This window comes from Ptychodera flava, chromosome 12 (genome assembly GCF_041260155.1).
Source record: "Ptychodera flava strain L36383 chromosome 12, AS_Pfla_20210202, whole genome shotgun sequence".
In the NCBI taxonomy this organism is placed as follows: domain Eukaryota; kingdom Metazoa; phylum Hemichordata; class Enteropneusta; family Ptychoderidae; genus Ptychodera; species Ptychodera flava.
Window position 1 is genome coordinate 16,597,095 of NC_091939.1, and position 15,239 is coordinate 16,612,333.

A 15,239-nucleotide genomic window follows, 5' to 3' on the forward strand; every position below is an offset into this window, starting at 1 on the left:
TCAGTCCAATCTCATTGCTCTCAATGGTGGATTTGTGACCTGTGTACTTAGAAACAGGGATTGTGGGTTTAATATTTAAATTTCTGATTTCATACCTGTTCTTTCTGAGTTACATTTATACTGTGTTCCTACTTACCGTATGCATTGGATTCTGTTAGGATTATAGTACATATATATATTTGTGTTCCTACTTACCATATGCATTGGGTTCTGTTAGGATTATAGTACATATATATATTTGTGTTCCTACTTACCATATGCATTGGGTTCTGTTAGGATTATAGTACATATATATATTTGTGTTCCTACTTACCATATGCATTGGGTTCTGTTAGGATTATAGTACATATATATATTTGTGTTCCTACTTACCATATGCATTGGGTTCTGTTAGGATTATAGTACATATATATATTTCCATTTTCAGAAACTAACAGTATCAGAGATCATCAGTAGATCAGTCAAGCATCTGTTTGTGTCCTACCTACAAGGAGTCAGTCCCGTCAATCTCTCAGCATCCCTCAGTCACTTCCTCAACTGCTACCTTGGTTCAGTGCCCTCACCACAGCCACAGATAGCAGACGAAAGGGTAAGCTTGCTGACCTTGGACTTTTGACCCAATAAGTACTGACTTTAGGATCTGGAAAGATGTGTTTGTAAATTGACCGTGTTGGTATATTCAATCTGTAGTTACGATGAGTAAGTTCTTCATATACTTTCTGAGCAACTGGTTTATCTCTGCATTGAATGAATGAATGCTTTGAAAACAAATACACATTCATATGTCTCTGCGTTACACAGTAATATCATGAACCTTGGAAAGTTGAATATTCAGATTCATCGCAAGGATAGCAGGCAGAGAAAGTTTAAATTCTTGAGATACAGTAGTGCCCATACCATACTGACTACTTAAAAAACTACTGAAGAAATAGATTGGAATGCTGTTATACTTTTATGACCCTGATAGTACTATCATGATTACCGTCATTTGTGCAATACTGTCATCAGCTAAACCATCGAATCTGTGCAAATTGAGCGTGATATCCTTGACGATTCATATGCAGAGTGTCTGTTTGTCTCTGTCATGTTCTTTGTCTTTATTTGCAGCTTGTGAACGCTCACAGTAAGAAGAAAAAGAACAAAAAGAGGTCACGATACATATCAGCATTAGGACATGGTAAGTTTTTGTGTTCATTTTAGAATCCAGCGCTCAGTGTAAAAATCAATTCATGCATCACTTTCGTTCTGTGATGAAATGTGAGCTTTATACTGTGTTACTGTGGATTTGCAGTGAAATTACTTTTGTTCACATCTTCTATGCACATGCATCATAGCCTGAGAAAGCATGAAGAACAGGGTACTGTACTGAATACGGTCATTTGTAGAATTTGTCAGTTGCATTACAATCCCATTTGTTACTCAGTCTTCTAATGACCACAATCCGTTCAAACTTTTTGTGAACTATAAAATAAGGATGGAAGTTACACTGGTCCGTAATGTTAATAATTCCGAACTTTCCCATAATCAAACCAAAATCCTGATGTGTTTTACAGACAGCACAGCATGGTCTACGTTGACCCCTGCTGAGATGTGGACCAACATCAAGGCTGAAGCCAAGGAATACTACATGTTTGATATTGACTGGTAAGTCTTGGCCTTCGTTTCAGAAAAAAACATGATAGAAATTAAGTGGGCCACAATTTGAGAGTCATATTTAAGGTAGAATGGGCTTCAGGAACAATCTAACTTTTTAAATTCTGTTTTGATCTACCAGTTGTTGGGGCTCATTTTAAAACTCTTGGTATAAGAAAACTTTTCACCATCTTAGTTTTTCGGAAAGCAAAAATTTTATTTTTTTCCATAGAGTTAACACAGATACAGCAGCCATTTTGAATTTCAAATACCGTATCAGTAAATTTTGGGTAATTTTGTTTCTTTAGTACCAAAATTTGCATCGTGACTCCCAATTTTCATTCTTGAATTTGAAAGAGAATGGTTTAAATATTTCTTTAGAAAACTTTGAGCAAAAGTTTAAGTCTTTCATTTTCGAGGTGCGAACTACCTTAATGAAACTGCATGCTTCTTGTGTACCAGTTACTCCCTGAAAATTTATATCATGCTGGAAATGTAAACTTTAAAAGTCCTCACTGTGGACAAAACATGACATGAGATGATTGTTCACAACTGTTTCCAAAATTAGTTTTATGATATTCAAAGGAAAAGAAATTTCTTCTGAAGAAAAGATATCTCTTCAGGTAGCTCTTTAAATGTAAAGAGAATTTTGTATTGGCAATATGCAGTGTGCATTGCATCATTTACTGCTGGCGCAAATAAACTTGGAACACCGAAGTCCCTATATACATAGGAAAACCGCTGGCGATATCCCTATATCGCCAAGTGATTAGCCAAAGCAGTATCGCTAGTGAGTTAGATCATCTTACAGTTTGTTTATCGAAATCACTGCGGGGTGCCCATACTGTGTTTCATAGACAAAAAGCCATAGCAGAGGCCGTTCAAATTGCGTGAACGATGGTACAAGAAAGGATTGACGTTTTGAGTAAAGTTACTTGGGTAAATTTTGATGAGCAGGGAACCTGTTGAAGCAACCGTTTTGACAGACTTTCCCTCAAAATGAAGAAAGAGTGCAGGTGAGAAACGGTAGGTGTTGTCATGGAGTTCGCTATCGTTTGGCTTCGTTTCGTTGTGCAGGCGTGTCATCATAAATGCCGTCATTTCCACTATCTCACAAAAATTGTAAATTACGCCCGGCATTGTGGTTAAATCTGTATTTTTAACTTTCATTTTTATAAAGTGATCAGCTTACGTTGAGGTTTAAAATGTGCGTCTCTTTCTTTTATGTTGTACATGGACCTTTAGGCCTATTCACGTTTTTAATACACCCATCGAGCGATGTAATATCTCGAACATGTACTTCGACAATTTCCATTCAAAGCGACAGTGTTTCCTTGAGTGAAATTCAAAGTCGCTAAATTTCTAATTTCGTTTCGAAGAAACCGGTTTGTCCATAGACCCTCGTTTCTCGAGGATCTATGGTTTGTCGACCGGTGTAAAGTAGATCAATGTAGATGCACTAAGTGAGGAATAGACGGTTGTGAAAATAACCAATGGTACCGGTACGTTACCGGTATGTTATCGGCCGTGCACCGATGCGAATTGCTAGGTAAAACTTCCTGGCTCTGACGTTTTTTTATCTGACATGTCTAGCGAAATTCTGTGAGAACTAATACTGGCAAGGTTTCGGTTTCGGAGAATTTCAATGTATCAGCTGATTATCAAGTTGAAATAAAGCGCGAGCGTGGATGGTCCGACTTGTTGCTGGCCCACGGCGTGGCGCATGTGGCGTGGCGGGTGTTACAAGCATCCAACTGTCGGCCATAACCTCTACGGTCGCCATCGACGGCTTTCGTGATTTTGAAGAATAAAGTAAACCGTAGATAAAGCTAGACCTTTTCTCGGCTTTGTTTCTGAAAACCTCTCCTCAGAGGCAAAGGCGACGTAAACCGTGTCGGAGTCTCGGCCTTGACATGACACAAGAAAGTCATAGTTCAATCACATTTATTTGCGTGCGTCATACAGATGATATCATTATTCATAGGGGTATCCGCTTGAAGTGGGTACATACTAATATTCTCAAGAAACGTACGATGAAAAAGGACAGGCTAAATAAAAAGGTTTCAATCATATCATCAATTGGAAAGAACGCTGAAATGCTGCAGATTTTAATCGCTATGGCAAAATTTGTTTTTTTGACCTCAACGTTATCCGATCGAGAACGTAAACTTGGTTTGACCCAAAGTTTGAAAATGTGTTTTCTGATCTCCCGCGGCATGGCCCGCAGCCTAGCCAGTGGCGTTGACGTTTCGTACTTCGAATTCTGAGAGCTACATCAAATCGCCACGATCAGCGGGCAAGAAATTACTATTTTCAAATCGCCATCACCAAAAAATTACAGAGAAATGAGACACACGGTGAGAAAAAAGGCATATCATCAATGATGTTGATAACCTACATTTTGCTTCAAAACGGGTACCTTTTCAAACCACCCAGATTCCCGATACCAACTCGCCGGAATTCAATTTGTTGGGCGAGCCAACGATATATTTTTCCTGCAAACGTAAACAGACGTGCACTGTGCACTGAAAGGAATAGTTGGCGATATCTTTACCGAAACTGAAAAAATAGCTAAAGAAGTAGCCATCTCTCAGGCAGTACACGGCCAAGGTAAACCTGAGCGTTCATATTTGACTATAATGGAGCATTTTCAACGAAAACGGCGATGTCCAGGCGATGACTTATTTTTAAAGTTGAAGAAAAATGCTTAAAATTTTGGTTGTGTTAGTCAATCTATCGAATATTTTTGTTCTAACTCTTAAAATCATAGACAGTCTCGATTATACCATCCATAATTAATATTTACAGACTAAATCGACAGGGGGGAACGCGGTACGAACGAACGTGTAAACTCAAACAACGGGCGAGTTGATTTCGGACCAATATGACTAAAATCAGATGTAGGTTCCCTGGTCATTGAAATTTACCAACGTAACTTTACTCAAAACGTCAATTCTTTATTGTACCATCGTTCACGCAAAATGAACGGCCTCTGCTAAGGCGTTTTGTCTACGAGACACAGCATGGGCACCCCGCAGTGTTTTCGATAAACAAAGTGTAAGATGATCTAACTCACTAGCGATACCGCTTTGGCTAATCACTTGGCGATATAGGGAAATCGCCAGCGGTTTCCCTAAGTATATAGGGACTTCGGTGTTCCAAGTTTATTTGCGCCAGCAATAAGTAGCATAACCACAGAAATACTGTGATCATGGGCCTCCACTGTAACATTGATACATATACCCACCAGTAAAAGATCCCCTTTCTTGGACATAGTTTGACTTCCTTTTTATCTTTTTCTACCATTCATTTCACAGTGAAAGTGTTGACTCTGCCGTGGAACATCACCACATCCAGAAAATCAGTCTCCTTCGAGAGTTCTGCCTCAAAGTTGGCGTTCAGATCGTCCTGCGTGAATACAACCTTGACTCAAAACACAAGGTAGCGTTCAACGAGGATGACATCATGAACATGTTCCCTGTGGTGAAACACGTGAATCCAATCGCCAGCGATGCATACAGTTTCTTCCAGAGCGGTCAGGCTAAAGTACAACAAGGTTTGTTTCTTCCAGGAAAAAATTAAACCACAAGTTCGTTCTGTGGCTAAATCCTAAATCACCGTATTCAGACTCTGCAGTATTAATATGTCATGTTGTGCTAACTGGGGGCTTTAGTACATTGTAGTATTTAAAATTATTCTTTAAATATGTTTGTGTAGTGGACAAACTGATCTTAAAAGATTTTCACAGACTGAAAAAACTACAGATTTGATCGCTTTTTTTGTCATTTTGTTCGTTGTTGTTTACCCAGTGGTATGATGAAGTTCCCTCTGCAGAATTTGAAACAGGTCATGTAATGAATTCTTCATGCGTTAATAAAAACTTTTCACTACATCTTTTTGTGCCTGCATCTGAAAAATGCTGTTCTTAATTTGTTTCCCTCGTAGGCTATGTGAAGGAAGGCTTTGAACTTATCAACGAGTCTCTGAATTTGTTCAGTAATGTCTACGGACCAATGCACCCAGAATTTGCTGCGTGTCTTCGATCACTTGCAAGACTTCATTACATCATGGGTGAACTGAATGAGGTGAGTTTACATGATAGATGTAAAATGGTTGGATGGCATACCATTTCCTGATCACTGTTGTTTCAGACTTAATTTCAGCTGTTTGTTTAGCAAAAAGGATTTCCCTCTAGAAAATAAAAAATGTTCCACAGCACATGCTAGATGCATAAGTTTATAGATACTGGTGTAGAGGGGCTTGCAACATACATGCAACCCACCTTTAGACATTTCCAATTGAGTTGTACTATAGGTTAAGCCTGGAATTCAAGTGGACGAAAGTACACACCAAATCACATGCACAAATACTCACAGATTCGTATGTATTTCTATAAGCGTTTGTACATGTGGGTTTGATTGTACCACCATCACGCGATCTCTTTTGGCATACTACATGTCTGCAGAACACCACAAGTCCTTTAGATTATTTTAGCCTGAACTGGATAAGACAAATTTTGTAAACCAGAGGAAGAATATATACACATAGCAAATGCCATCAGTTAATTTCTTCTTACTGTGACAATCTTTTTCAAGTTTTGCCCCTTGTAATTTCTTCAAACTGCCGTATTAGCCATCTAATGTACTATGTTCCCATTACTATTCTGGTCATATAATTCTTGTGACATTATTGCATTTTCAGGCAATGGAGATGCAACAGAAGGCAGTCATAATGAGTGAGCGCTGTCTCGGAGTGGACCATCCTAACACAATTACAGAATATGTGAGTGTATAAACAGTAAAAGATGTAGGCACGTCAACCATGTAGTGCACAGTAACCCTGTAGTGTGGCCATTCATTACAAGCATTTGTATTATGAAATTTCTTCAAATAGCAAATGATAGATGCTTGTATATTTATTTTTTGGCAATTCCAAGAAGGGTTATGTGCAGAAAATTTACTCTGTTCTTCAGGAGTGTTTAGTACCTGGCTTGAAGTAGCCAAGGTTACTAGTCCGTTGCTCAGGGTCTGTATACCTGTTTGTGCGTCTGTGCCATAATTTTGTTCCCAGAATGAGATAGAAATAATTTGGCATTATGTTCATTTTTGAAAAATCTGGTATATATGACAACCTGCTCACAAATGCTGTATCATTTATCAACAGCTACACTTGGCTCTGTACTGTACAGCAGGGCAGCAGATAGCTACTGCATTGAAATTACTCTACAGAGCAAGGTACCTTGCCTTACTGCTGCATGGAGAGAACCATCCTGAAGTAGCCCTCATTGATGTAAGTACACAGAGTAAAATTTTCACTTTTCAAGGTTTTCTCAATACATTGAGAAAGTGAAATTTGTGGTAATTATGGTAATTAATGCTTCTCGTATAATTAATATTCCATGCCAATCAACTCAGTTCATACTGGACCAGTGCTGCCGATAATGTATTGTGGCATTCAATGTCTAATAGTAGTGTTTTGGTTGTTTGGCGCCACCAGTGGTGAATTACTATCAATTACTTTGTCGGTGACTTTTGATGACATGGTACATCCTAACCAAGCACTCTGTTCACATCCATTTCTGTCCATAAAGGTTCAACTTTGGCTCAGAAAACAATACTTTAGAATTGATACCAATGAAGTTTTGGAAGGGCTGAGGCCAAATTACAAAATATGTGTATTTCTGGTATTAAACCTGATCTACACTAGAAAAACTCACCGAGCCTGACCTTTTTTTTGCATTTTCAAAAAATTTTGAGTAAATTCCCTAAATTTTACCATATTTTTTAAGTCAACCAACAAAAATAAAAATAAAAAAATTTCCTCTGACCTACCTACCCTAATTTTCAGAGGCATATTACCAGAAAAAATTTTTTTTTTAAATTCAGCAAAACTGAAGCAGAGAATTGCAACAGATGGAGGAGATAGCATAGCATACTTATTACTGTGATTTACAGTTGAGTACCAGCATGCATTTCTGTGTTAATGTGTAACTGGCTGGATAAGTTTCAGTGTGGAAAGCTTGATATGCAATTATGCCTTCTGTTTCAGAGTAACATTGGGTTGGTACTGCAGGGTGTCGAGGAGTATGAATTGTCACTCAAATTCTTGCAGAAGGCATTAGATAATAACATCAAGTTCCACGGGCCGAAGAGTATGAAAACAGCTCTGAGGTAAGTGGTGATGATGATAGGTGAACAGAATTCACAGATTCTGCTCATATGGGTACAGAAAATAACTGTAATTCCCTTACATTGCCTTAAAATGATTACCAATACGAGAGAGAGAGAGAGAGAGAGAGAGAGAGAGAGAGAGAGAGAGAGAGAGGGGCAACATAAGAAGCAGGCTAGTTCACAACTAACATCATCGTTCTTTGATTAATATGTACAAAAAGATATTTGTCTGCAAATATTGATTAAATCTTTGGAAATTGCACATGTAAGAATGATGAAAATAACTTCATAGGCAACTTTTACATTGAAAACTAGGAAAGAAATAGTAATGACTCGGACAACAAGCTCTATTAAGAACAACACAGCCAACCTACAAAATATGTCAAACAGCGGTGTTCAGTGTCTCAGGCTTGCGGCTATATTTAGTAACAAACCAAAAACAGCCCTAATTAACCCTTTCACCCCCAGTTCCCTGTATACAAGTCCAACTTTACCATAGAAAACAATGGATTTGGGACAAACCATGGTGGTGAAAGGGTTAAAAAAGGAAGACAATCAAGGAGAAAAAGTGAGGGTGTGAGGATGAATAAAGAAAGAGTTTTATTTTCTGTCAAGCAGGAATAATAGGCTTGATTCTGCACAATGTCTTGTCAGAGTTCCGTCATGGATGTGCAGAAGTAAAAAACTTTGATGAGACATTCAGAAAATGATCTTACACTGATTAGATGTTTTGATTGAAACTATAAAAACCACATGTCGAAGAATCTGATCACAAGCTGCAGTAACAATGACATCATCTGCAGCCAATGTCACAGATGTATTGCAGTATTTTAAATCATCTACTTTACATTCATTATTTGTTCTTTCTTCTACTTCCTTTTTTTCAGTTATCACTTGGTTGCCAGAGTACAGTCATGTAAAGGAGATTTCAGAGCTGGGTTACAGATGGAGAAAGAAACTTACAATATCTACAAACATCATGTGAGTGACTTGTACATGTAGTACAACATAACCTTTCTTATGAGTGTTGACTAGCGCCCTCTATTGATATTGCAAAATCAGTTGTACATATGTGTTGCCACTGGGCCTTCTGTACACACAGCGAACTATCAATTTTTGTGCAAAACTGGACCTGCCTGCCGTCATGATTTGTAAACCAATGTTTTACAGGCAACTAAGCCATGGCATAGAAAGCTAGCTATTTAGGCCCATGAGCTACATCTCTGTTGTTTGTTTGCATTAAAATATCATGTCATTTCTCAGTTATCTTTGGAATAACAAAAAAGCCGTCTGCTGTCTAACAAGAACATTCTTTGATGACAAAATTAGCAGCTGAATTTAGCGATTTTTACTTCATTTAAATTCAATGCCATTTTCAAAAACTGGTCACATTGTAAAAGCAAAACAGCAAATACAAAATCCAAATGGATGACATGTGGCATACCATCGTTTCTGTAGATAGAATAAATATATATAATCCACTAATGTAGAAGACAATATTATTTTTCTCAGCTTGGCGAAGAACATGACAAAACAAAACAGAGTTTAGAGTGTCTGCGACATCTCACACAACAAGCAGTTAATCTCCAAAAAGCAGTAAGTAAATCACTGCTATTGAGCATTTTCAAATTACAGTTTTCACACATGATTATTTTGAGCATTATGCAAGCTTTAGGTATGCTACAAACATTTTGAAAATTATTTAAACATTCACTAAACCTGCAAAGACACGATTTTCCTTGCAACAAAGCAGCATGAATGGGTCATTTACTGCGATACAAAATCAATAATGGTCAGTGTTAACATATCCCGTAATGAGCAAGCCAGTAAAGTTTTCTATCAGGGAAAATTCATCTCACACAATCTCTTTGTTGAATTGTTCATCACAGATGAACGAACTCTACAAGAGTGGTGCTAAAGCTGCCGTATCACAGTTCAACATCTCACCTCCTCCAATGAACACGGTCATCGAAATGATGAACATTATAAATGGCATTCTGATCATCTCACTGAGGTAGGTACCACCCCTGTATCATAAATGGAATATCCTATCAGAGTGAGCGTCAAACATAATATGCAAATGTGATGAAACCAAAATCAGTCAAAATGCTGAAACTGGAACTACTGGCCAGATTTGGTTAATATTTGGTTCAAAGGTTCCTCGTACAAACTATATGCAAATTTAATCATATTAAGATAAATACCATTTTCTATTTTTGTTAAAAAATGTCATCTTCAGATCCTCTTGTTCAAGAGCCTTGACATTTCTTACAGATGGTACCTCAGATGACCTTGTGTGAATTTGTTCAAATTGTTATGAAATCTATAATATAGCATTTTTGTGATTTCTGAGTGTGATAATGACAAGTTTTAACATGGTTTACAGATGTTGTTTTCAAGCTGTTTTTCAAGACTTCTACTGTTGTTAGTTTTGGTATTGCAAATACCAGCAAATAAATCTGAAAGTTTTTGATGGTCTTTTTATAATTCTCTTTTTGCTCTGTGCTGCATTGTGACATTTATACATGACATGAGGAAGCTTCTATGAAGAGACTTACCGCATTATTACCTTCATATGTTGTCATGTTGTCATCAAAAGTGAAATTAAAAATCCTGATTTTACGAAATAACCATGAATTCTGTCATGCAGTATTTACAAATACAGACATGGCACAGAGATTGTGAATTTCATAGTACAACTCTGAAATGCAGGAGATAACTTTTTTTGAGAGGGTAATTTTTGTCTTTGACCCCATTTGTCATCCATAGTCAAAAAGACATTGAAAAGATAGCTGAAGAGATGGAAAAAGACATCAGCAACGGAGTTGGGAAGAAGTCGGACGCCCTTAAAATTACCGAAGTGAAATCATCCCTACAAGAGGAGAGTCCCAACGCCAATGGGAAAGGAGATGTTACTAGTGATAAAAGTGAATCACAGGACATTAACTCAGTGGCAACTGCAAGCTAAGTTTGTATTCAGATAGGCTACCTATCTGCAAAACTTTTGTACATGTCATCAAAAACCCTAAATGTGAAATTTAAAAGAAGCAGAATACAAACTTTTTGTACCATACCCGTGGTGACAACTTAGCGTCCTTTTATAAAACAGTGTGTAACCCAGTGGTGAATGGCAATTTGACGAGCACAAATTTAAAATCTATGAAGATTTGCAGAGATTTCATGAGATACATATGCCGCCACATCTTGTAGGTGTAGAGCAGTGTGTGCTTGCAGTGCAGTGGTATACAAGTATGTGGTTCTAGCCTTATTAGCAAGCTGCCTGAATTATCCTTTCTTTCAAACATCTGGTGCTGTTGTCATAGTCACAGATGTGTTCACTGGTTCATCTTTCTTCCTTTGTGTTAAAAAAGAGAGGATGTTTTAGCTTCTTGGGATCTTGAAAGGATGTCAAGATGTTTGTGTGTGCCCTCAAACACACCCTTGATTCCGCAGATGCTGCAATATCGTCTTTTAATATGTTTTGACTCATCGTCTGCTATAGATACAGATTGACATAAAAACCATCCTCAAAAAGCCATAATCTACTCCAAATTACAAGTTTCCTCTAAGCTCCAGCCTGTGGGATAGATTTCAGTGTAAAGTGCAGAATATTGCAAGAACTGGTATGTCAAGACTCACGGAATGGAACTTGTCCCTGGGAAACACATCGCTAACACAAACTATTCGGGCAACACATACCATCACCTATAATATGCAAATTTTCATTATAGATTCAAAGCCTTTTATGAATTGTGTGTAAATGCATTACTGGTGTGTGAAATGTTGTTCTTTACTAAGCTCAACCATGGAATTGAACTGCGAACAGTTCTAGGCTGGGTTAAAATACACCACTTAGAGCTACAGTGGACAGTGTACTGTTGTAACAGGGAGGGGCAAAATTCAATGTTGTCAATTCCTAAAGCTTTAATTTTGTTTTCTTCAGTCTATTTACAAATTTGGTTGGATATTGTCCTTACGCCTGGCAATTTTATCACAACTGCTATCTAATAATAAGGATATCTAAGCTTTATTAAACAGTATTACATTTTAGTTTTGTGTTTTGTTGGGTCTGATGGTAGATACATGAATTTAATGTTTGCAGTCTGAATGATGAAATTTCACAAAGACAAATTTCACAGTTTTCTTCAGGACAATACATCAGAATCTATGATCACATATAGTAAATGCAAAGCTTGCTTCACCATAAAAGCGTGACTGTTTCAGTATATAATTATTGGTAATCCACATTTTGACTATCTATCCCCCAAAAATCAGTCAAATTGTTTTAACTTTATCATTCATTATGGTGTGGTATCTTTACAGAATTAAAGAACGTGTTTATTTCTTTGAGATCTAAGTACCGGTAATTTTTAAAAGTTTACTTGGAACTTTCATAGCACGCATGTATTAAAATTTCCAATAATAGTTGCTGTAGAAAAAGACCAAACTGAGCAGGCTTTAGTACACAATAATATTCAAGTATTTTCTGAACATGTTTAATCTTTACAGTGAAGAGGTGTTGAGAAAGTGTCCTCTGTGGTGGCAGTAGGACACAATGATATATCAGAGATTCCCAGCCCCTTTTACTAGAGTTCCATTCTCCGAAAATCACGTACAGGACATAAGAAATAATACCGCAGCTTCCGAATCTTGTAAACTATATTTCCATACCCTTCTGTGTGGTTTTTCGAAATTACACTGTGTAATGGCAGGTCTTTTTACATGTACATTCTACAGTGCACGTAATCAGACTTTTGTCCTTGTATCTTTAATATTTAAAGACTTTTGCACAGTGAGTGTCTTGTCTCAAGACTCGCATGTGTTTTTGTTTTGTCCAAAGTCAGTCAGATTTTGCAGCATTATAATCCAGCTGTACTGTCACCAGTTTTCTGTGTAACACACTTCAAAATGACCTCAGAGACTGAGACGCCTATCTGATCACTCTGTTTACTTAGCTTGTTCATGATGTGAAGCGTATTTTATCCTGCTAACAGCAAATATCTCTCATACAGCAGCTGGATCCGCCCCCTCCTTGTGTTATGACAGAGCAAACGGAACAGGATTTTAACTGCATCTGTGAACCAAACTGTGTTCATGTGAGCTCCATGAGCATGGTGTTAAAGAAATTTCTCTTATATAGAAATTAACTCAGACACACCTCATGGTCAAACATGTAGATTTCAAAATTCAGGGTGTCAGCTCCTCAAAACAATTACATTATCCTTAATATTTTGTTAGATTGTTTATTTGTGTTTTCTAACTTCCAAGATTGTAAGCTTTAAACATGTCATTAGTATTTACTATTTCTGTTATTTTAGTAAATTCATAAATTGTTGATTTTTTAGGGTTGCTTTTAGGTCAAAGGTCATTTCCAGAATACTTTTATCCTTTGCACTGCCGACAGGGCTTTCAGTGTGTTGTTGTTAATATGTGACAAAAATGAAAGTTTTTGTACACATTAGAACTTCTTTCCAGTGTTTTTATTTCCTGCGACTTCCAGTTCTTCTTCAGTTTCTGTGCCATCGAGTCTTTCCATGCAAATCTATCTTTGGTAAGATTTTACTGGTGCATAGTTTGCTCAAGAAATTGTGTGAAAAATACCAGAAATGCAATAGTTTTTATGTCTTCCAAGAGAGAGTAGGTGGTTGTTTTGGTTTTTCTAGCAAGGTTACATTAGCGACTTAGATCTGGCAAAATTTACAAATAAAAAAAGCAAGATTAAGGTCTCACAATGATGAGTACTGTTTCTTTGCATGAAAGTTTTTCAAAATTAAACATGGTGTACTGTGTTAAGAATTAAGTATGCTGCTTCTGATATTTTTAATGTGCCACTAAAGGTACCAACTACAGGATTGTTGTGTGAATATGCTAAATTTTTGACTTTTATTTGTTTCTTTCAGTAATGAAAGTGTTAGAATTGAAGGTGTTACTGGTTAATAGTGGTTTAAAAATTGATACCTTGGTACTTGTGTGCTGTTCTGTTAGATCATTGCTGTATCAAATTTTGAAGGTGTAAAAATTACAAGTGTTCAAAGAAATCAGTAAATGGAGATGAAATTTTTTTGTGTTTTCAGTCATTGGGAAAATGGAAATATTTCTAGTGGTAAACTACTTTACAAGTTTAACCGTTCGATTGTCAAATATGACCTTTTATGTTACATATTCACTTTGCATTACTAATATCCTAGAAACATGTTGGGTAGCACAGCATAATTTATGTCTGTACCTTTCAAAGGTCAAAAGAGATAGAATGAGTGTTTGGTTGTATACCAAGAGATGTTTTTATTGACTTGTAATAATGTATGCACTAAGCTGTGTCATGTGTTTAAAATGTTTGTGTATTGAAATTTAATGAATGGTACCGGTAGTTGGTAGATTTTTCTGAGAGTACGCCCACTCGAAAAACCGCCCATGGGCGGTTATTTGGGGGGTGGGCCGTTATTAAGAATTTTAAATTTCATCTCAACCTTTGTCTACGGCATTTCAACTTGACTCCCTTGAAAAAAATTACCTACGCAAAGGTCAAAAAGTTTTATATAGCGTACAAAATAAAATAAGTTACACTTCTAAGATAATTACTTCGGCGATATATGTCCGTATCCCCCTATTTACGCAACTAAAATGCAGGTGGAATGATCCAGAAGAACGCAAAGTCAACGTTAGAGTTTGCCACACAATGCCGACAATGATTGACAGATGAAGCAGGAGCCAGGAATTTTCCATTCTGCACGATGGGGATCATGAAATAAATAAAATGACTATCATAAAAAATAACTCTGTTTCATTATTTTTTTATTTAATGTACATCATTAATTTTCAGGTTTTTTTTCGCTTTGATACAAAAATCTGATGATTTTTTCGCGGAAATTTGTTGCATTCACAAACGTAACAGTAGTAGTAATCCCTAGTAGAAATGGTACGATCCACAATTGTTTACGATTATTGACCTCTTTGCGTGCAACGAATGTGAAACACTGTATCTATTTTCACACGTTCGACTACTTTGATTAACTTGTCACACTTACAAACTAGGTCAACTTCAGAACACGTGCACACGTCAAAATCTGATCGATGATTTTCTTCGCTTAAATTTGAATGCGTTCGACAAACCATGGAGGTAGTAGAGAAGGAGTCACAACTGAGATAATTACGTTTATTACTATTGTGCACCATTGTTTAACACCCCTTTCCCGCCATCTGCGTTGCCGACGGTACCTTCGCAACCGAACCGAGTGAAATTAACCTGGGTTTGCTCATGCGACTCAGTTTCTCCACAGTGTCATAACGCATGCGCAAAGACTGTATTTGCGTAGCTTGGGTCAAGTGCGTCATGATAGTGTGAGAACCGACACGTTCCGTCCACGAAAAGTGAAGTTACAAGGAATTTAAGTTTTTCATTCTCAAAATCTTGGTAATTTTAAACGTCGTTTTTTATAT

General features: G+C 37.1%; 1 protein-coding gene across 1 annotated transcript in view; it reads left to right on the forward strand.

Annotated features, from left to right (window-relative positions):
* The window catches only part of LOC139145201 (clustered mitochondria protein homolog), a 58,390-nt gene that overhangs the window by 40,199 nt on the left and 2,952 nt on the right, over positions 1-15,239 (forward strand). The window contains exons 19-30 of the mRNA XM_070716199.1: positions 428-589; positions 1,108-1,177; positions 1,554-1,644; positions 4,950-5,188; positions 5,578-5,717; positions 6,334-6,414; positions 6,796-6,921; positions 7,681-7,802; positions 8,690-8,783; positions 9,315-9,398; positions 9,692-9,816; positions 10,572-14,166. Of these exons, the coding sequence (XP_070572300.1) occupies positions 428-589; positions 1,108-1,177; positions 1,554-1,644; positions 4,950-5,188; positions 5,578-5,717; positions 6,334-6,414; positions 6,796-6,921; positions 7,681-7,802; positions 8,690-8,783; positions 9,315-9,398; positions 9,692-9,816; positions 10,572-10,770 (1,533 nt within the window). The 3' untranslated portion in view covers positions 10,771-14,166. The remainder of the gene's footprint in view (positions 1-427; positions 590-1,107; positions 1,178-1,553; positions 1,645-4,949; positions 5,189-5,577; positions 5,718-6,333; positions 6,415-6,795; positions 6,922-7,680; positions 7,803-8,689; positions 8,784-9,314; positions 9,399-9,691; positions 9,817-10,571; positions 14,167-15,239) is intronic.